The following is a 20,492-nucleotide window of genomic DNA, read 5'->3' as shown; positions in this document are numbered from 1 at the left end:
GCAGAAATTCACGATCTTGGACACATCATGATGAGTGATACCTCATGCGCCCATTGAAAGGACAATATTCCCAGAGGGGCAATGTCGGAAGAGCACCTACATGATTATAGGGGATGGGGGTGGAGGGAGAAGTGGAGAGAGAAGGGGGCTCTGGTTATTCTGACATTGCCCCTCTGGGAATGCTGTACGTTTGAATGGGTACCTGGGGCATCACTCATCTACGATGTGTACAAGATCGTGAACTTCTACTCTCCATCATGGCCCTATGGGACCTGAAACTCGACCTGTCCGAGACGAAACTCATCACCCTCCCCTCCCTCACCCAACCTGGCTTCTCATCTCATGTTCCCATCTCAGCACATGACACCACCATCTACCCGGTTGCGAAAGGTATCAGCAATCTGCGCATCTTCCAAAACTCCTCCCTTCCTCTCTTTGCCTCCTGCCCCCATGATCAGCGAGTCCTGTTCAATTCTCTCTCCCAAACACCAGCGCCCTCCTGACCGACTGATCACCTGTCCAGGTGAGAGATTATAGAAAACAGGAAGTGTAGAGAAACTTTATAGTAACTTGACACAGTAATTTTATGACTTTTGGGCTCACATTTTGCATGTTTTTTAAATTCTTTTTTTAGTCAATTTTTAGAACAATTTTGAATTTACAGAAAAATTGAGCGAGTACAGTTTCTATATACTCCCCCCCAACAAACACACACACACACAACACACACAACACACACACAACACACACACACAACACATACAACACACACACAACACATACAACACACACGCAACACAACACACACACAACGCACACACAACACAACACACACAACACAACACACACACACAACACACACACAGAGTTTCCCCTATTAGTAACATCTCACACTAGTATGGGACATTTGTTACAGTTAATGAACCAATTTTGACACATTAGTATTAACAAAAGCACAGTTTATTCAGATTTCTCCAGCTTTACCCTAATGTCCTTTTTGTGGTCTAGGATCCCACATGACATTTAGCTGTCACGTCGTCGCCTTAGGCACTTCTTGGCTGGGGTGGTTTCTTGAGCTTTCCTTGTCTTTGATGACCTTGACAGTTTTGAGGAGCATTGGTCAGGGATCCCAGAGGGTGCCTCTCTGTTGGAATTTTCCTGGTCTCTCCCTCACGGTTAGGTTAGGGTTACGGGTTTGGGGAAGGAAGATCGCAGACACAAGGTACCGTCCTCCTCACGATATATTGTGGGAGTGCATACTATCCACCTAATTATGACTGCGGATGGTGGCCTTGATCCCCCAGCTGGGTGACATTATGTGTATGTCAGTTTTCCACACTGTAAAGTTCCTTTTTGTCCCCCTCTTTCCACACTGTACTTCTTGGAAGGAAGTCACGCTGTGCAGCTCCACCTCTTTCAGAAGATGCAGTATCTACATAAATGATTTGGAATTCTTCTGCACATCAAGTTCGTCTCTTGTCCGTCAACCATTAATGCATTTGATCATTTGTTTGTATCAGGACGAACTCATGGATGTTGACTTTATTCTTGGGGTTATAACACAACGCGACATTAGTTTTGTTTCTCAACTCGCCCTAGCTTTGGCCCCAGAGGGCTCTTTCAGTGGGCTCCCATGGCCTTTGACACACCCCATCATTGCCCGCTGTTCCTTGCTTTCTGGCACCATGCATGTCTTTTTCAATTTTATTTTCCTAGAAATTAATTTTTATTGCATTTTATGGATGGGGGGGAAGTGGTTCTTCAGTGGAGAGAATTTGAGAAGCATTGAAGATCTTCCAGCAGCTTCTTCTGCACCATCAGCTGCAGTGACCTTGGGCTGAGCACACCAGGCTTGCACCTGCCCCAGGGCCCTTACAGTGCTCTCCTCCTGGAATGCTTTTCCTTCAGCTCTTCCTTTTGATCCTTCCTGTCTTTCCCTATCTCCCCTCCTCAGAGAAGCCTCCTCCTCCCAGGCTGACGCAGCCCCCACCCCAGCTGTCTCTAGCACTCTTGCTTTGTTTTCTTATCGTCCCAATATTTTGTCCCCTGCTGAACTAATGTTTAACATATTAACAATTGCTTCTGAATGTAAGCACCAGGGCACCCGGCTGCCTCAGTTGATGGAGCGGGCAACTCTTGATCTCAAGCTTGTGGGTTCGAGCCCCATGTTGGGTGTAGGGATTACTTAAAAATAAAATCTTTAAGAAGATGAACATAAATGCAAGTGTCACGAGGACAGGGATAGACCTTGGCATGCACAATATTGTGGGTCTTTAAAAATATTTATTTATTTGAGAGAGTGCACAAGCAGGGGGAGGGGCAGAGGAAGACGGAGAAGCAGGCTCCCCACTGAGCAAGAAGCCCTACGCGGGACTGGATCCCAGGACCCTGAGATCATGACCTGAGCCGAAGGCAGATGCTCAACCAACCGAATGAGCCACCCAGGTGTCCCTGTGGTTTTTGGTTTTTTTTTTAAATATTTCAGAAACGTCTCCCTGATGTCCCTGGATGTGGTGGTGGTGGGCGGGGGGGGTCCTGATAATAATCTCTGTCTACTGAGGCCAAACTTCAGAGAGGCCGCTGTGAGACACTGTGTGGGTGGGGAGAACAAAAACAGGGGCCATGCTTGAATCCCCATCGCTATAGCTTAGTGTGGGCAAGAGGTACAGAGAGGGAATCCCAACCATCCTCTGCTCTGAGGTTCCCGCAATTACTGGCCTCATCCAACCCCATTTGAGGGTCATGAATGGTTGGAGAAGGTAGGGTAGCCTCAGAATGGAAGGGCAGCATAGTGGATCAGTGGGCTCAAAGCCTCCTTTCATTTTCCTTGCCATGTCACTTTGGGGCTCTCAGCCTCAGTGTTTCTGTCTGTAAAGTGGGTATGATACTCATTATGCTCGAGATAGTGTGAGGTTAAATGAGATTGTGCTGGGCATAAAAGACTCTCAAAAGTTGTTACCTGTTGGTATGATCCCCAAAGGGCACACACATGCAGAATTTTGCAGATGATTTTTGGGGGCTTCACATGCTTCCCCAAAACCTCGTCCTCAATCCCGACCTATGAACCCTCTAAGTCATCCCCACCCCCACCTTCATAACCAGAGCTTGTCTGATGAGTTAGGAGGTGTGAGAACCAAAGGCAGCCCCAGGTGAGGGAGGAGGCGGCAGGCGAGGACTTGGGGAGGGCCGGAGGGGGGCTGTAGGGCCACCGCCTGCACACAGGGGAGCCAGTGTGTCTGGAGCTGCCTGGGCCCCAGGAACAGGCCCTCAGGGGTAGGTGGGACCTCGGTTCCAGCCGGCTGTGTGTGGGTGGGGCGGTCTGGCCCAGCCCGGAGTTCCAGTTGGCCCGGTGTGGGGGCTGGGCTGGAGGCAAGGGCAACTGTGCCCAGCTCCTGCACCGACACCAGTGGACGCCCCCAGGCCCTCCAGCCCAGGATAGGTGAGGGCCTGCGGGCCCCCTCCCAGGGGCCGGAAGCCTCTGCTTGTGTGTTTACAGCACATCCCCCCCAGGAGTGTGTGCTAGCTCAAGTTCGTCCCTGGGGTCCACAGAGGTCATGAGAACCTTCCCAGAAAAGCAAACATGAGCGTGAGCCAGCAGGACATGCCACGCTTGCAGGAGTGGCGGCCTATAACAGCAAGCCCTTCCTGGCCAGGGCATCTCCCCATGCCAGGAGCCCCAACAGTGCCACGGATGGGGAAACCAAGGCACAGTGGGGAAAGGATGCATTCAGGTCTTTCAGGGGGATTGGGGCAGGAGCTGAGGCACGTGCATTGCACATGTCAACATGTGTGTTCAAACACACACTGGCCCCTTTGTGCGCCCACACCCGCCTCCTGCACGGGCACATCCAGGCAGGAGGGCCGACGCCCCAGCTCCCCTCCCTTGGGCACACCCACCCCCTCTCCAGTCACACGCTCTGGACCATGAGACCCACGCCTCAAACACACCTGTGGAATGTATGTTAAGGGGACCCAGGAATTTCTACAAAGTGTGGGCTCGGGGACCACTATGTGGGAGGGGGGCTGTCTCAGGTAGACTTGCCGTAGTGCTTTCTCATCTCATAGAATTTTATATAGTTGAGAAAACACTGATTGTTCTGTGTGTGTGTGTGTGTGCGCGTGCGTGTGTTTTGAATGAAACTCCCTCTGTAGTTGTAAAGGCAGAAACTCACACTACACCCCTTACACGGAATTCACCCACCTAGTCTTACTTAGATCTGACACACAAATGTGATCTAGGTACACACAAATAACCATACACACCCACAGAGCCATTCAAAACACTACTTACACACGCAAAAACCCCTCCCTACACTACAGTCATAGATTCACAATCAGGCACACCCACAAATACACTCACACATAAAGAGGTAAGTTCAGATACTCAATTTACATTCAGGAAACAGATCCACATGTGCACCTTGTCACACTCATGCTCAGACACAGATCCATGCAAATATCCCCAAATTCACACTGATGTAAACAGCAACTTCACACACATACACTCAAAAAGTCATACAGGTCAAGAAGAGATAACATACAAACCCAAACACATATGTACACTTATTATACACATGCAATTACACCCGACTATACACACAGACACACAGGCCTGCAAAGACTTAACACAAACATTTGTGCATTCACAATTCCATACAGCTAACAGGCAGATGTTTTGACACAAAACCACAATGGAATACACAAGCAAATATTTAAATATCCACAAAAGGGGCTCAGAGGTTTGCAAGTGTATCCATTCATACCCATTCAACCACATTCATAGATACAAGTAGTCACACGGTTGCATAAATACACAATGCCCTCAATTCCTCTCCTAGGCTCCTTCATTGCCACTTCTTCACACCCTCATACAAAACACAAGTACATATAGATGCTCACAAATACGCACACTCGCAAATCCACTGACAAAACACAAATATGCACACTCACCACGCCTATATCCTCTTGACACAGACATCTACACAATACAGATCCTTGTTCACACAACACACATGAAAAACACGGGCACACACATGTGCTGTCACACTCCCACCCAGATACGCACACGCAGACACCCTCAAATACAGTCACCACCCGACTACATTCAGGGACGCACACACTGATAAGAACACACACACTCTTGTACGCTCACAATACGCAATCGGACACAGGTGCCCCCACGCACACACTGCCTCTTGGCCAGGAATGACAAGCCCGCATGGATGCTCACACTCACATCTAAGGGTACACACTTGGGCCAGCACACACATCGCAGAGGGTCCCTCACCCTCCCCAGCGCACGCGCGCACACGCACTCCTCCGCAGCCTCCCGCCACCACCGCAGTCCGGGCCCGCCCCACCCCGCGGCAGGCGGCCAGGCGAGGCCAGGGCGGGCGGGGGACCGGGTCGGGGTCGGGGCCGGGGGAGGGGCGCACCTGGGCTCCGCCCCGGGGCGGGGCCGACGCTGCGTCGCGAGCGCGAGCGGCCGCACCTGGCTCGGAGGCGGCGGCGGCGGGCCCGGTCCGGGTGCGAGCGCGGCGCTGCCCAGCTGGAGCGAGCGCGGAGCCGGCGCTCGCAGCCCCGGCGCCGCCATGGTGGAGGCGGCGCCCCCCGGGCCCGGGCCGCTGCGGAGGACCTTCCTGGTGCCCGAGATCAAGTCGCTGGACCAGTACGATTTCTCGCGGGCCAAGGCGGCGGCCAGCCTGGCGTGGGTTCTGCGGGCCGCGTTCGGGGGCGCAGGTACCGGGCCGGGGGCGGCAGGTGCGGGGGGCGGGGCGCCGGGCCGCGGAGGCCGGGGCCGTGGGAACAATAGCGCCGGCCGCCGGGGGGCCCCGGGCTCGGGCCCCGCCGCGCGGGGCCTCCGGGCTTCCTGCTCGGCCCGGGCGGTGGACTTTGCTCGCCCGGCTGCGGGAGCGCGGTGGGGGTGGGGCCGGCGGGCCCAGATCCGCGCCGGGACCCCGGCGTCCGGGAGCCCAGGTGAGCGGGGCGGGGTCTCCCGGGCCGGCCTTGCACGCCCTTCCCCCCTTACACATTCACATCACGCCCCCGCGAGGACCCCCCCCCCCCACCGCCCCGCAGCCGGGACCCACACCCCGCGTCAGCCCTCCCTGCGCTGCGGGCGGCGAGGGCAGCTCCGGGAGTCCCTTTCGCCTCCATGGCCGCGGCCAGCGGCTGGCAGCTGTGACTTATTACCCCATTTTGCCTAGGAGGCGGGCGAGCCCGGGAGAAGGGAATTGGCCTGTCCGAGACCGGCGGGGGTGGGGGCCCAGGTGTAGGGCCTTTTCCCACCGGGACAGAGCCTCCACTCCTCCCCTAGGCCCACATGTGTGCGGAAGTCAGGCCACCCCAAGGGGAAGGATGCGGGTAGGTCCCCAGGATTCGAGGGCCTGAGTGGGCCAAGTCAGGGCCCTAGGGCAGCCCCGGCACTCAGCCCAGAGCTGGGAGCCAGGGCCTGTTCTGGGGCAGCCGGGGTTAATTAAGGTCTGGGCCTTCCGGGGAGTCCTGTGGGGACGCCTTGCTCTCCCACCGGCCGGCCCCCTGGTCTTGGCACCAGCTGGGCACAGCCCATCCCCCCTTCAGTGGCCTTCCCAGATCAACCTGTTCTGGGTGTGGGGCTCGGGGACCGCTGCCCATCTCCTGGGTCCGCCCAAGCCTGTGTCTTTCTCCCAGCACCCTCCCATGCACGGCCCACTGTGGGCCTGCCTTTCCCCGAGGATCTGCTGGGGGAAGAAAGGAGGCTGGTGGGGAGAGACCCAGGTTTGCCCCAGCCTCTCCCGTCCCAGGTTACGTGGCCCTTCAAGGCTCGACTTTGGGAATCAGAACTGGGTTTGAGTCCCAGCTCCACCAGGTTATGGACGAATTATCCCAATTCTCTAAAGCTGCTGTTTCCCCCTCTGGAAAAGAGAGCATTTATTCATTTATCCATTTTGCAAATGTCTCCGGGGGGGCACCCACTACGTGCCAGGGCGGTGCTTGGGTGATGGGGACCCTCTTCACAAGGTTGCTGGCCTGGCATACTGTACGTTCTAAACGTCTGCTCACTATCACTGCTGCTGTGATCAGTAGTGGTATTTTTATTAATAATGTTATGGAGCAGAAATTACTGTCCCATTTCACAGAAGGGAAAGTGAGGTCTCCTGAGGAGATGCCCTGACTCCCCCAGTTCTGTTCTCATTGACCCAGCTCCCTGCACTGTGCGGTGTCCTCCCCGAGGGTCATGTTCAGTCCTTAGTCCCACCCTCCTTCTCCGACAGCCGGGGCTTAGGAAGGTGGGGCGCCAGGCCCAGAGAGGGAAGTGGGGAACAGAGCTCTGCCTGATCCATGAACTCTGGGACTTTCTACTGATGCGCCTTGGGTGCCAGGCTGGTGGCTGGGTGCTCTGGACAGAGGGGGTGGGGGTGGAGTTGGGAGAGAGGGGGGATGGGACATGGAACCAGATCATTGCTGCTTAGAGTGATAAGGTCTGTGTTGTAGAGGCCTGCTGCGGGGCCGGGGGAGGAAATCCCTGAACTCTGCTGGGGAGGGAAGGAGAAGGAAAGTCTCCCCAAAGGAGGGAGGGTTTGAATCTTGAAGGATGCATAGGAGTTGGCCAGGGGGAGGAGACCTCACATGAAAAGGCCTGGGGTTTGGACCAACAGGGAGTTCTCAGAGGAGACCGTGCAGGTCCCGGTGGTGGGGTGGTGGCCGGGGAAGGTGGGAGATGAGAGAGCCTGGTGGGACTGAGGAGGGCCTCTCAAGGGGTGTGTGTGGGGGGGGGCGGTGGATCTGAAATCACTGGGGAGCTATGGACCATGTTTGAGGACTTGACAAAATGAGATCACATATGCAGTTGCCCAGGAAGCAGGTAGTTCTGGTGGCCTGGAGGCGCAGGTGGGAGGAGGCTGGGCAGGAATGCAGGCCAGTGGGCTCCATAGGACTCTAGCTCAGAGATAAGAAAGGGTGCCATCTCTGTGCAAGTTTGGGAAACACCGCATGAAGTCCCTTATGCCGGAGCATCAGTATGACCTACAGGGAAACCGGGTTCACATCAGCTGGGTCGTTTATTAGCTGTGTGATCTTGGGTGAGTTAGCTCTCTGGGCCTTGGTTTTCTCATCTGAACAGTGGGGCTAAGAATAAGTTGTCCTAAGGATTACACGAGCAAACGCATGCAAGGTGGCTTCGGTCTGAGTAAATGCTAGCTATGCTTAGAGCTGTGCGGTCCCAGGATGCGGCCACAGCTACCTGGGGCTGGTCTAAGTCGTGATGCACTGTAAATGTAAATGAACCGCACCGTGGCTTCTGAAGACTTCATATAAAAAAGTGAAATATCTCATGATGTTTTTATATTAATTACATGTTGAAATGATAGTATCAGGTACGTCTTGGGTTAAATATATTACTAAGGTTACTCGTTTCTGTGTTTTTAATGGGGCAGCTACAAAGTGTAAAACTACATATGTGGACCAAATTGTCTTTCTCTTGGACAGCTCTACCCTATGGTAAATGCCTAATAAACATTTTTAGTAGAGAACGGTGGCTCTCTACTAAAGGGGAGGTGGTTCTGCCTCTTAGGAGACCTTTGAGAGTATCTGGAGACACATTTGGTTGTCACTACTTAGAAGGAGGGTGCTCCTGGCATTTAGTGAGTAGAAACCAGGGACTCTGGTGATCATCTTACAAAGCACTGGCCAGCCTACCCCACCCCCTGCGAAACACAAAGAATTATCCAGCCCCAAATGCCAGTAGTGCTGAGGTGTAGGCACACACACAGGTACAGAGGAAGTGCTTGATCAACATTAGCTATTGGTAGCCCTAGCTCATGGTTTTCACCTTGAAGGCCCTGACAAGTCCTGCAGGAAAGAAAGTTTTCTTTCTTTTTCTTTCTTTCTTTCTTCCTTTCTTCCTTTCTTCCTTCCTTTCCTTTCCTTTCCTTTTCTTTTTTCTTTTCTTTCTTTTTCTCTTTCTTTCTTTCTTTCTTTCTTTTTAAATATTTTATTTGAGAGAGAGAAAGAATGAGCAGTCAGGAGGGGCAGAGGGAGAGAGAGAGAGACACGGGGCTTGATGCCAGGACCCCGGGATCATGACCCGAGCCGAAGGCAGATGCTTAACCAACTGAGCCACCCAGATGCCCCAGAAGGAAACTTGTTTAATTTTGCCAATGGGAGCAGGAAATGAGCAGGGGCTGGGGAGATGCCAGGAGGTTGAAACCTGAGAACATTAGGTGTAGGGCAGGGGGGAATGGTGATTTCTTAGTGCAATTTCAGAGAGAAGGAGCGGGTTTGGAGCAAGGTACTGAGCATCATGGGAGATGCCCAGAGGGCAGTGGGACACAAGGCCTGGGCTGCAGCAGGTGGCAGTGCTCTGATGGACAGGGAAGCCATCACTGGGGTGGGGGTGGGGTGGAGTACATACCCATTTACAGGGCTGTTCTGAACCTGGCATTGACAGGGCATGTGGGGAGGAGGCCAGGCTTGAGTGGTGGGACAGAGAAAAAGATGGGAAGCTGGGAGATGCTGGGGGAGGAAGGTTTCCGGAACAAGGAGGTGCTGGGCAGAACGCCCAGGCAAGATACGGCCCACAACTGTGTGTTGGAGGTCCGCTGCTGGCCTTGGGGAGGCTGGGAGCTGGGAGGGCAGGAGTCTCAGGGAGGTTGGGGTTGGCGTCCGGTGGAAGGAAGCAGAGCCTGGAGAACTCCGTTCTTTCAAGGAGCTGCGCTGAGAGGGGCAGAGAATGGGCACAACTCTCCACAGGAGTGGAGCTTTAAGTGGGGGAGGTCAAGTGTGATTTTAGGGGGTGGAGAAGGAGCTGGGGCAGGGAGGCATCGAAGGGAAGGATGCCTGAATCCTTGTAGGTGAGGGCAGGGGGTCTCTGGGGAGCATGGCTGTGAAGACAGGCGCCTGAGGAGGGTCTGACATGTCATGTGCAAATGTTTTTAAGCAGTAGAATCCTGCCCCCCATTCTTTCAGACACACGGAACCCCAAAAGACAAAACAACTGTTCAGATTGGAATTTAGAGTTGGGGCCTCCCTGGAAGACCCCCCCCACGAGGGCTGGTTCCCCATGCTGGCTTCAGTCACCTCCTCCTAGACCTCCCCAGAGAATCTTCCTGGTGCCTTATTCTGGTCTTTCTCCTCCCCACCCTTGGGTCCTGCTTGGGGCTCCACCACCCACCCCTCCCTCCACATGGGGCTTCCTCCAGTTTCTTCCTACCCTGCCTGTCTCATTCAGCCTTTTCAGGGGTCTTGTGGCTGCCTCTGCAAGGTGACCTCACCTCTCTCCTAAGGCCCAGCCCCTCACATTCAGCCTCTGCTGCCTCACCTGCTGCCTCACCTGCTGCCCCTCCTGTATCCCCTAACCGTTTCCCCTCCTGCCCCCCATCTTTCCAGTCACACCTGATGGGGCCTGGGTGCCTCCCTCTCCCTCCCCTGCCTCCACCCTTCAGTCACCAGGTACAAACCCCTCACCCCCCCACCCCCCTGCATGTCTGCAGTCTGGCCACCTCCCCCATTCGGTGCCCTGCCAGCCGGCCCTGCACTCCACAGCCCACCCCACCCCAGCCTCCAAGCTGAGACAGGGTGTAGAGTCTGCTGAAGGCCTGGGTCTGACTCCCAGGGCCAGCGTTGCCCAGCTGGTGTGTGGCCTTGCTCAGGTTTCTGGAGTTACCTGTTGTACCCTGGCTGCTTCCCAGGCTGGTGGGCCCCCCCCAGGGAGATCAATTAAGCCATCTTGTCATTGTGATTGTTCTTTGAGGGCCTCCAAGCCCACCCACGTCCCAGCAAGTCCCTGCGCAGGTGGCCGCCTCCCCTCGGGTCCCAGAGCTGCCGTCCCCCAGTCCCCCAGCCGCGCTGTGCTCTCGCGCTGCCTGGCCCCCCGCCCGCGCGGGCCCCTCCACCTGGAGCCCCTTCCCCCGGCGCGCTCCCGCCCGTCCCGGTGCCGTCCTCCCTGCGGATGCCCGGGCCCTGACCCGCCGTCCCCCGCCTCGCCCCACAGAGCATGTGCCCTCGGAGCTGTGGGAGCCCTTCTACACCGACCAGTACGCGCAGGAGCACGTGAAGCCCCCGGTGACGCGGCTGCTGCTCTCGGCCGAGCTCTACTGCCGGGCCTGGCGCCAGGCGCTGCCGCAGCTCGAACCCCCCCCCAGCCCCTCGGCGCTGCTGGCCCTGCTGGCGCGGAGGGGCACAGTGCCCGCGCTGCCCGAGCGCCCCGTGCAGGAGGCCGACCTGAAGCACCAGCCGATCCTCATGGTAGGCCCCGCCCCAGTCTGCCAGGCCCCGCCCCCTGAAGGTTCCGCCCACCAGGCCTGGCTCCTCCCCAGAGGCACTACTCTGGCCCTTGAGGCCATGCTTTATGGCGCACCAGAAGAGGTTCTTCCAGGACCCCTATCCTGCTCCTTCCCTGAAGCCCCACCCGCTAACCGAGGCCCCTCTCTAAAGCCCCTCCTACTTCAGGCCCCGCCCCCACCCACCCAAACTTGAGGTTCTTCCTCCTCTTCTCCCTCAGAGGCGAGAGGAGCCCCCATCCCTCGCCCTGGTCTCACCCTTCAGCCCTTCCCTCCACAGGGAGCCCACCTAGCTGTCATTGACGCCCTCATGGTTGCCTTCGCCTTCGAGTGGACAAAGACACTGCCCGGTCCTTTGGCCCTGGCCAGCTTGGAGCACAAGCTCCTTTTCTGGGTGGACACGGTAGGTGGGGTTAGGCTGGCATGGGCTGGGGGCCAGGATCGCCCGGCGACCGGAGCTCTGACCGCTCCCTGCTCCCCAGACCATCCGGCGGCTGCAGGAGAAGACGGAGCAGGAAGCTGCCCAGAGAGCCTCTCCTGTGGCCCCTGCAGATGGGGTGGCCCCAGCACAGCCCTCGGTGAGGCTAGGGCAATGGACGGATGGACAGATGCAAGGACAGTTGGATGGCTGGGTGGGCAGGGAAGGGCTGCACCTCGAGGCCGTTCCTGCACTCGAGGGGGGGGGTTGCTGGAGGTGACTCTCTCTCTCTCTTCCCTCTCCCCTGTGCCTCTCCTGCTCTCCCCTCTGCCTCTCTGGCATCAGTGCCCCACACGCTGGTACTGGAAGCTGGTTCCTGTAAGTGGGGCTGTTTCTCCGCCCCGTCCGCCTGCCTTGCTTGTCGCTTTGTCTCCATGTGTCTGTTCTGCCTGCCTGTCTGCTCCCTCTCCTACCTCTTCCCAGCTGTGAGCAAAAGACGTGGGACCCCAGCCCTGGGGGACAGAGAGAAGCCCTCTGTAGCCTCAGAGAGGAGAGGAATTTTTGCTGTTAACTGACCGGGCAGACCCCTCCCCAGTTACTGTTCAGGGGGATGAACCTCCCTTCCCAGCAATTAAGAGGGCAGAGCTCCTCGGCTTGTCCATCTCAGCTGAGCTGGGAGACTTCCGGCACTTCTGAAGGGAGGACTCTTGCCCTTCAGACATATGGATCCTGACCCCCGTGGCAGGGCACATGGAGAAGACCCCCTTAGTCAAGAGGAAGACTCCCAAACCCAGAAGAAGGTGGAAGAACCTTTCCAAGACCCCACTTTCCCTAAGGACAAGTCCCAGCTTTGGTGGTGGTGATGGGGGGGGGTTCCATCCTTGAAGCACAACAAGGGGCAAGTGACCCCTGCAAGTGGAAGGCTTTGGGCTGGGTGGGGTCCCTGCCTTTGCTCACTCTGGGGCCCCCTTCCACTCTCGGGCCTGGGTTGGGGGTTCCTCTCCTTCTGCCTCCCTGCTTCCTCTGCATCCCCTCCCCGAGCTGGGGCCTGGGTCTTTTGTGGGGGGAGGCGGGGGGAGATTCCCTGCATGGGAGGCTGCTCTGTGGGGTCCCTCCAGGCTGGGAGGAGCTGGGGTCCCCAAAGCCGGCCAGAGCGCAGTCGGAGCTGGATGGCCAGGGCTCATGACAGGGTCAGGGCTATCTTCCCCCTCCCCTGGAGGTGTGCTTGGGGGCCCAGCAAGTCAGCACCCCTCCCGCCCCGCTGACGGCTGCTCCTCTCCCCCCCAGCACGCAATTGCCTTCTGTTTGAAGGAGTCGGGGAGCAAACCCCCCATGGTAATGTATCCCCCGCCCCGGGGTCCCAGGAGTCCTGCCCCAGCCCTCGCTGCTGGCCTGGCTGCTCGCTGCTACCCTTCCCCCGCTCCAGGCTGGCCCCACTCTGGCTCTGGGACCCCCAGCTTCACGCCCCCTCATGGCGGAAACCCCAGGCCTCCCCACCCAGCCTGCATGACCGCTGACTTGGGGCCAGCCTGAGCCTCTGACCTAACTTGGCTCCCACCTGCAGATCCGATACCGCAAGGACCGAGCTGTGGCCCGACGCGCCCCCTGCTTTCCAAATGTGACCACCCTCCAGGATCTGGCAAGTGGGGCTGCGCTAGCTGCCACAATTCACTGCTATTGTCCTCAGCTCTTGCGACTCGAGGGTGAGTGCGTGGGCCTGGGCCACACTTGTCCTTGGGAGCTTGGCACCCAGGCATCTGCCCCAGAGTGGGGCAGTCATTATGAGTGCAGCTTCCAGAACTGGTGGACCGGGGCTTGCACATTTTTTCCCCCAGTTAGCTGTGTGACCTCGCACAAGTGTCTAAACAACTCTGCACTTCATATAATTCATTCCTGCAGCAAATATTTATGGAATGCCAGATTCTATTGCCGTTGCCAGAGATCCAGTGAGAACAATACAGATGTGCTCCTGACCTCAGGCAGCTCACATCCTAGTTGGGAGAGAAGGACAGTGAGTTCAGCCAGGAGAACATTCTGGATGTTAGGTGCTGCAAGCGGGGCCAGGTGGTCAGGAAGAGCTTTTTGAGTTTGAGTTTTTGTGGAACTAGTTCTCCAGGCCATTGGGAACAGATGCAGAGGCCCTAGGAACAGCCTATCCTAGTACCCACTTTGTGAAAGGCACTTAGCATGAGGCCCGGCCCGTAGGAGGCCCTCGCTTCCCCAGGGCCCCGTCCTCCTTCCCATGGAGCTGGGGACCCAGGTATGCTGTCCCTACAGAGGTGTGCCTCAAGGACCCCATGTCCGTGGCGGACAGCCTGTACAACCTCCAGCTGGTGCAGGATTTCTGTGCCTCCCGCCTTCCTCGTGGCTGCCCGCTCTCCCTCGAGGACCTGCTTTATGTCCCACCGCCCCTCAAGGTAAGGTCATCTCGAGGCCTTGGGGGCCGAGGCAGGCGTCCAGGGCCATGCGTCCCATTGGCTGACCCTGCCTTCTGCCTCCAGATCAACCTGGTGGTGCTGCTTGCCGAGATGTTCATGTGCTTTGAGGTGCTGAAACCTGATTTCGTCCAGGCCAAGGACCTGCCTGATGGTCACGGTGAGGCCTGGCCCTGGGTGTGGGGCGGGGTAGGGAGGCCGAGCCCTGCCTGACCCTGCTCTCCCTGCCACAGCGGCCTCCCCCCGGGCCACGGAGGCCTCTCCCGCTCAGAACAGCAGTGGCTGCAGGTACAGTTTCCCTGTTGGGTGAATCTCCATGGCCATGGTGGGCTCTTCCCCTCACTGGGCGCTGTGCCAGGGCTAGGGGATGCTCTCTGCTCCACTCCTGGGAGAGGTGAGCAGGTCCGGGGGGGGCGGTGTCCCTTGGCTGACGTGCATCTCTTGGCAGTTCTCCTGTCTTCAACTTCCGCCACCCGCTTCTGTCATCTGGCGGCCCCCAGTCCCCACTCCGTGGATCCACAGGTGAGGGCAGGGGTACAGCTGGTCACTGGAGACCCCTACCCAAACGCTGCCTTAGCAGGCTTCATGTCTCCTCCTGATCCCTCCACTGGGTCCCACCTGAATGACCCCATGGTGACCCTCACTGACCCCTCCCCCCAGCGGTCCCCAGCTCTCTGTCCACATAATGCCCCATCAGTGACACCCCCTGGCAGACCTCACCCAGGGCCCAGCGACTCCATAGTGACCACTGAGTGACCACTCACCACCTCTCCCCAGGCTCACTGAAGTCCTCCCCGTCCATGTCCCACATGGAGGCCCTCGGCAAGGCCTGGAACCGTCAGCTCAGGTGAGTGCGTCTCAAGGGCCGGTGGAGCAGCCTGGGCAGGGGTGGGGCTGGGGCTTGTCCCAGGGGCTGACCCCTCCCTCCTGCCGCCCAGCCGTCCCCTTTCCCAGGCAGTGTCGTTCAGCACCCCCTTTGGCCTGGACAGCGACGTGGATGTTGTCATGGGAGACCCCGTCCTCCTCCGCTCGGTCAGCTCGGACAGCTTGGGCCCCCCGCGCCCGGTGCCAGCCCGGACCCCCGTCCAGCCGCCCCCGGAGCCCGGAGACCTGCCTACCATCGAGGAGGCCCTGCAGATCATCCACAGCGCCGAGCCCCGGCTGCTCCCAGACGGGGCGGCCGACGGCAGCTTCTACCTCCACTCCCCTGAGGGCTCCTCCAAACTGCCGCTGGCCTCCCCCTACCCACTCGACGGGGCCTCAAAGCCACTGCCCGCTGCGCCCACCCAAGCACCCAGCTATGTGCCCCACCCTGAGGGCCCCCTGAAACCGTCTCCCTGCCCGGCAGGGGAGCTGTCGAAATCACCAGCCCTGTCTGAGGGCTCCCCGAAGGCAGCAGCTTCATCCCCTGCGGCTGGCAACTCTGAGGTGAAGATGACCAGCTTTGCTGAGCGCAAGAAGCAGCTGGTCAAGGCTGAGGCCGAGGCAGGGTCCCCGGCAGCCACCCCTGCCGCAGCAGAGGCCCTGAGCTCGGAGATGAGTGAGCTGGGGGCCCGGCTGGAGGAGAAACGGAGGGCCATCGAGGCTCAGAAGCGGCGCATCGAGGCCATCTTTGCTAAACACCGGCAGCGACTGGGCAAGAGCGCTTTCCTGCAGGTGCAGCCGCGGGAGGCTGGAGGGGAGGCGGAGGCGGACCCCGGCCCGGTCCCTGGTGGGGAGCGGCCAGCGGGCGAGGGCCAGGGCGATCCGGCCCCACGGCCCAAGGCAGTGACCTTCTCACCTGAACTGGGCCCGGTGCCCCCCGAGGGGCTGGGGGACTATAACCGGGCGGTCAGCAAGCTAAGTGCTGCGCTGAGCTCACTGCAGCGGGACATGCAGAGGCTCACGGACCAGCAGCAGCGGCTCCTGGCCCCACCCGAGGCCCCGGGGCCTGCCCCACCACCTGCTGCATGGGTCATCCCTGGTCCCACAGTGGGTCCCAAAGCCGCGTCTCCCAGCCCTGCTCGGCGTGCCCCAGCTGCCCGGCGCAGCCCCGGGCCTGGCCCCAGCCCGACACCCCGAAGCCCGAAACATGCACGGCCAGCAGAGCTGCGGCTAGCACCCCTGACAAGAGTGCTCACACCTCCCCACGATGTAGACAGCCTCCCCCACCTGCGCAAGTTCTCGCCAAGTCAGGTGCCTGTGCAGACACGCTCCTCTATCCTCCTGGCGGAGGGGTCACCACCAGAGGAGCCTGTGGCCCGGCCTGGCCTCATCGAGATCCCACTGGGCAGCCTGGAAGAGCCCACAGCCGAGGACGAGGGAGATGGGAGCCCCCCTGGTGCTGAGGATTCCTTGGAGGAAGAGGCGTCTTCAGAGGGAGAGCCCCGGGCCGGGCTGGGCTTTTTCTATAAGGTGAGAATCACCTGAGCCAGTGGGGGGAGGGACCGGGTGGGTGGCTGCGTGCTCAGGGAGTGGGGTCACTGGTGGATAAACCGGGAGGTGGATGGCCAGGTGGGAGTGGGCAGACAGACAGGGTGTGTGTGGCCAGATGGGTGGGTGGGTAGAGGGACGGGTGGACGACGGATGGAGGGGTGGGTGACAGACAGATGGACAGGAGTAAGTGGACAGGCAGGGCTGGGGTCTTCCATGGCATCTCCTCCCTCCTGTTCTCTCCTTCCCACTCTCCCCACCAGGGCCCCGCCAGTCCCCCTTCCTCCTCCTCCCTGTCCGGTCTCCATCCTCATAGTTCCCCCGGCCTGGGCCAGTGGTCTCACCTGGACGCCTGCAGTCACGTGCTGACTGGCCTCTACCACCCCCCCACCCCCTCCAACCTTGGCCATTTTCAATGGCCAATTCATTTTTTTTTTTTTTTTTAATGTAAACTGGACCCTGTCAGTTCTCTACTTGAACCCTTCTGCAGCTCCCCTTGGTCTTAGAATTAAAAAAAAGTGCTTCCCACGGCTTTGGGCCCTGTTCACCTCTGACCTGTCCTATGCCCGTCTCCCTGGCTCTACCTCCCAGCACACCTGCCCCCCCCCCTTTCCATGCCTGCTAGGCTTGTTCTAGCCTCAGGGCTTTGGCACTTGCTGTTCCCTCGGCCTAGAATACCCTCTTCACCTCCCACCCCTCCCCAGCCAAGTCCCTGTCCTTCTTCACGAAGGTCACCTCTGCAAGCCTTGCTTAGTGCCCTCAGGCTGGGATAAGGTCCCTCCCTACACTGCGGACTGGTAGCTGCTGCTGATCTATCAGGTCGCCTTTCCCACTGGGCTAAGCGCTTGGTGTGAACAGCACCCAGTCTGGCTCGGTCCCCCTTGTGCCCCGGTACCCAGCTCAGGGCCGTGCACAAAGCAGGAACCCGCTAAGTGCCTTCAGACCAGTTACACAAGGAAAAAGAGGGGTGCGTGGTTAGCAGGTGGGGTGGACAGAAGTACTAGGGGAGCGACGGCCAGCTGGACTCAGTGCCTGCCCCCAGGATGAAGACAAGCCCGAGGACGAGATGGCCCAAAAGCGGGCCAGTCTGCTGGAACGGCAGCAGCGGCGGGCAGAGGAGGCGCGGCGGCGGAAACAGTGGCAGGAGGCCGAGAAGGAGCAGCGGAGGGAAGAGGCCGCACGGTGAGGCTGGGGGCTGCCCGGGACCCCTGCCGCCAGTGAACCTGTGAGCGGTCTGACTGCTCGATAACTCTTAATCTGCAGGCTGGCCCAGGAGGAGGTGACCGCGGGTGCCCCGGCCCCCCCAGCTCCTGTGGCCCCCACAGCAGCCCCAGCCCCTGCCGGGAGGGCCCCAGCTGAGGAAGAAGTGGGCCCCAGGCGGGGGGACTTCACGCGGCTCGAGTATGAACGCAGGGCCCAGCTGAAGCTGATGGATGACCTTGACAAAGTGCTGCGGCCACGGGCTGCGGGGACCGGGGGGCCGGGCCGGGGCGGGCGGAGGGCCCCCCGGCCACGCTCTGGTTGCTGTGATGACTCGGCCCTGGCACGAAGCCCTGCCCGTGGCCTGCTGGGTAAGGACCCTGTAGGGCTGGGGTGTCAGGGCTGGTGCCTGCCCAGTGCGCGTGTCCAGGGCTTGCCGAGACCCCCATGAGTACGTGGGGTGAAAGGGGTCTTGGGGGGTTGCCCATGCCTGTTTGACTTCCAGAGGGATGTGGGGGTACGGTGGGGCAAGGCCTGCTGGGCAGAGTTGGCCCAGAGTTCTCTCTAGAGCTTAAGGGATGCAAGGCTCTCTCAGGGATGTTTAGGAGCAAGAGCTTTGGGGGGGGGGGGGTTCCCTCCCGCCTGCTGGGCACAGCCCCCTCCTCCATGGGTGGGCAGAAGTCCGTCTCAATTGGAGTGCACAGGGTGAGGGTCTCAGGAGGCGGGGCTGACCCCGTGTTCCCTCCGCAGCCTACCACATAGGCACCCCCCCCACCCCCCAGGCCCTGTGGAGGCAGGGCTGTGGGTAGGAATGACCCCATGCGCTCTTCTCCCAGGCTCCCGGCTCAGCAAAGTCTACTCTCAGTCCACCCTGTCACTGTCCACCGTGGCCAATGAGGCCCCCAATAACCTCGGCGTGAAGAGGCCCACGTCTCGGTGAGTTTGGGCCAGGCAGGCCTCTCGGGGTCCGTGGGTGTCTTGCTGAAGGGGTGAGGACGCAGTCCTGTGCATGTGCACAAGGGGGGCTGCTGATGGGCCTCAAGAACACGGCCATGTACCTGAGCGGCGGTGCACCTGAGTGGGGGCGCGGGCGTCTGTGGCTGGAACACACACACACACGCACGCACACGCACGCACGCGCACACGGACGCACACATCCCCCCGCTCCACAGGGTCTTCGGTCCCTCCCTTCCCTGGTCCCTCTGCCTCTAGGGAGACTGCCCCTACCACTGACTGCATCCCCATCCCCTCCTGTCCTCCCCTGCCCCCCAGGGCTCCGTCCCCATCCGGCCTCATGTCCCCCAGCCGCCTGCCTGGCAGCCGTGAGCGCGACTGGGAGAATGGCAGCAACGCCTCCTCCCCGGCATCGGTGCCCGAGTACACCGGTAAGTGGGGCCGGAGCCAGCGAGCCCCAGGCCCTGCCTGTCCCCCCGCAACCCGCAGCCCCGCTGACTGCCCCACCCCCTAGGTCCACGGCTGTACAAGGAGCCCAGCGCCAAGTCCAACAAGTTCATCATACACAATGCCCTGTCTCACTGCTGCTTGGCAGGCAAGGTGAACGAACCGCAGAAGAACCGCATTCTCGAGGTGAGCCCACGCCGGGGGCTGGGGGGCCGGTGGGGGGGCGGGGGAGGGCTGGGGGCCCTGCACACTGGCGAACCGCTTGCACCACCCCCAGGAAATTGAGAAGAGCAAGGCCAACCACTTCCTGATCCTCTTCCGGGACTCGAGCTGCCAGTTCCGGGCCCTCTACACCCTGTCCGGGGAGACAGAGGAGCTGACCCGCCTGGCGGGCTATGGCCCCCGCACGGTCACACCCACCATGGTCGAGGGCATCTACAAGTACAACTCGGACCGCAAGCGCTTTACCCAGATCCCTGCCAAGACCATGTCCATGAGTGTAGACGCCTTCACCATCCAGGGCCACCTCTGGCAGAGCAAGAAGCCCACGACTCCCAAGAAGGGCAGCAGCACCCCCAAGTAGCCTCGTCCCGGTGGTACACGGGACAGGCCCCAGCCGTCGGCCTCCCGGAGGACAGCCTGGAGGACAATCAGTTGGTATTCCTGGGTCTCGTCTGTCCCCAGCCTCGTTTGGGTAGGGCTGGGGTCCCTACCCCGACTTCTGTCCTGTCCTGCTGTGGGGGCTGAGCTGGGAGGTTCAGGGACTCAGGGCTCAGCTCAGTCCCCGTCTGTCCTCCCCACCTTCTTGAATAAAATAATTTAGAAAGAGCTCGAGTGAGTGGTGTTGGCATCTCCTAACCCTAACCCGGTGGCATCTCTGCCTGAGAAGTTTCCTTTCTACCTTGATAACTCTGATGTGGTTCCTGCCAAGGCCCCTCATGGCCGCTCCTCGGCCCCCTCTTCCTTGACCTCTCCCCGTGGCCTCTCCACTTTTCTCCTCCGTGCGGATGTTACTGGCCTCTCCTATCGTTTGGTCTGTGGCCAGATGCTAAGCTTGACCTTCTCTCCGCCTGCCTCTGTTTCTAGGCTCGGTTACCACCGCTAGAAAGGATGCCCATGTTTCTCTCCTACAAGCCCCTCACCCAAGAGCCTGGGTCTTAGGACCAGATGTGGGCCCTACAGCGTGAGCTCGAGCCGGCCTGAGCTCCTAGTCTCCCCGTGGCTCAGGCACGGGACCAGCCCCCCCGCCCCCCCCCCCCCGATGCCTAATGGCCTCTTCTGTCTCACTCGCTTCTCTCCATCCCCATGTCCAGGCCAACGACCTGACTCCCCCTCCCCCCCAAGAGGCCAATCCCTCACAGCCCACAT

General features: G+C 59.5%; 1 protein-coding gene across 9 annotated transcripts; it reads left to right on the top strand.

The window, feature by feature from the left end:
• The first annotated feature begins 5,489 nt into the window (after positions 1-5,489).
• Positions 5,490-19,947, top strand: CAMSAP3 (calmodulin regulated spectrin associated protein family member 3). Of its 9 annotated transcripts, XM_027587190.2 has the most exons (19): positions 5,490-5,739; positions 10,970-11,223; positions 11,539-11,661; positions 11,741-11,836; positions 12,022-12,054; positions 12,964-13,011; positions 13,241-13,379; positions 13,954-14,093; positions 14,178-14,271; positions 14,345-14,399; positions 14,560-14,633; positions 14,889-14,958; positions 15,050-16,505; positions 17,566-17,705; positions 17,787-18,094; positions 18,560-18,659; positions 18,996-19,108; positions 19,192-19,310; positions 19,402-19,947. In XM_027587190.2, exons 1-19 carry the CDS (start codon positions 5,592-5,594, stop codon positions 19,705-19,707), a joined length of 3,816 nt encoding a protein of 1,271 aa, XP_027442991.1. In that variant the 5' UTR covers positions 5,490-5,591; the 3' UTR covers positions 19,708-19,947. The 9 variants fall into 9 exon arrangements, with proteins under 9 accessions (XP_027442991.1, XP_027442992.1, XP_027442993.1 ...); XM_027587191.2 differs by lacking the exon at positions 12,022-12,054; XM_027587192.2 differs by lacking the exon at positions 12,964-13,011.
• Positions 19,948-20,492: the final 545 nt, after the last annotated feature.

The sequence above is a fragment of the Zalophus californianus genome, chromosome 1 (genome assembly GCF_009762305.2).
Source record: "Zalophus californianus isolate mZalCal1 chromosome 1, mZalCal1.pri.v2, whole genome shotgun sequence".
Classification (NCBI taxonomy): domain Eukaryota; kingdom Metazoa; phylum Chordata; class Mammalia; order Carnivora; family Otariidae; genus Zalophus; species Zalophus californianus.
Note: the sequence above shows the minus strand (reverse complement) of the source record. Positions and strands in the feature narration are given on the sequence as shown.

What these genes read in the sequence shown, in the direction of transcription:
- CAMSAP3 (XM_035724051.1), top strand. Translation starts at nt 5,592, where the DNA reads ATGGTGGAGGCGGCGCCCCCCGGGCCCGGGCCGCTGCGGAGGACCTTC. An exon ending in GGTACTGGAAGCTGGTTCCT is followed by an intron (nt 12,055 to 12,963) that starts GTAAGTGGGGCT and finishes TCTCCCCCCCAG; the next exon opens with CACGCAATTGCCTTCTGTTT. An exon ending in ATCGGTGCCCGAGTACACCG is followed by an intron (nt 19,109 to 19,191) that starts GTAAGTGGGGCC and finishes CCCACCCCCTAG; the next exon opens with GTCCACGGCTGTACAAGGAG.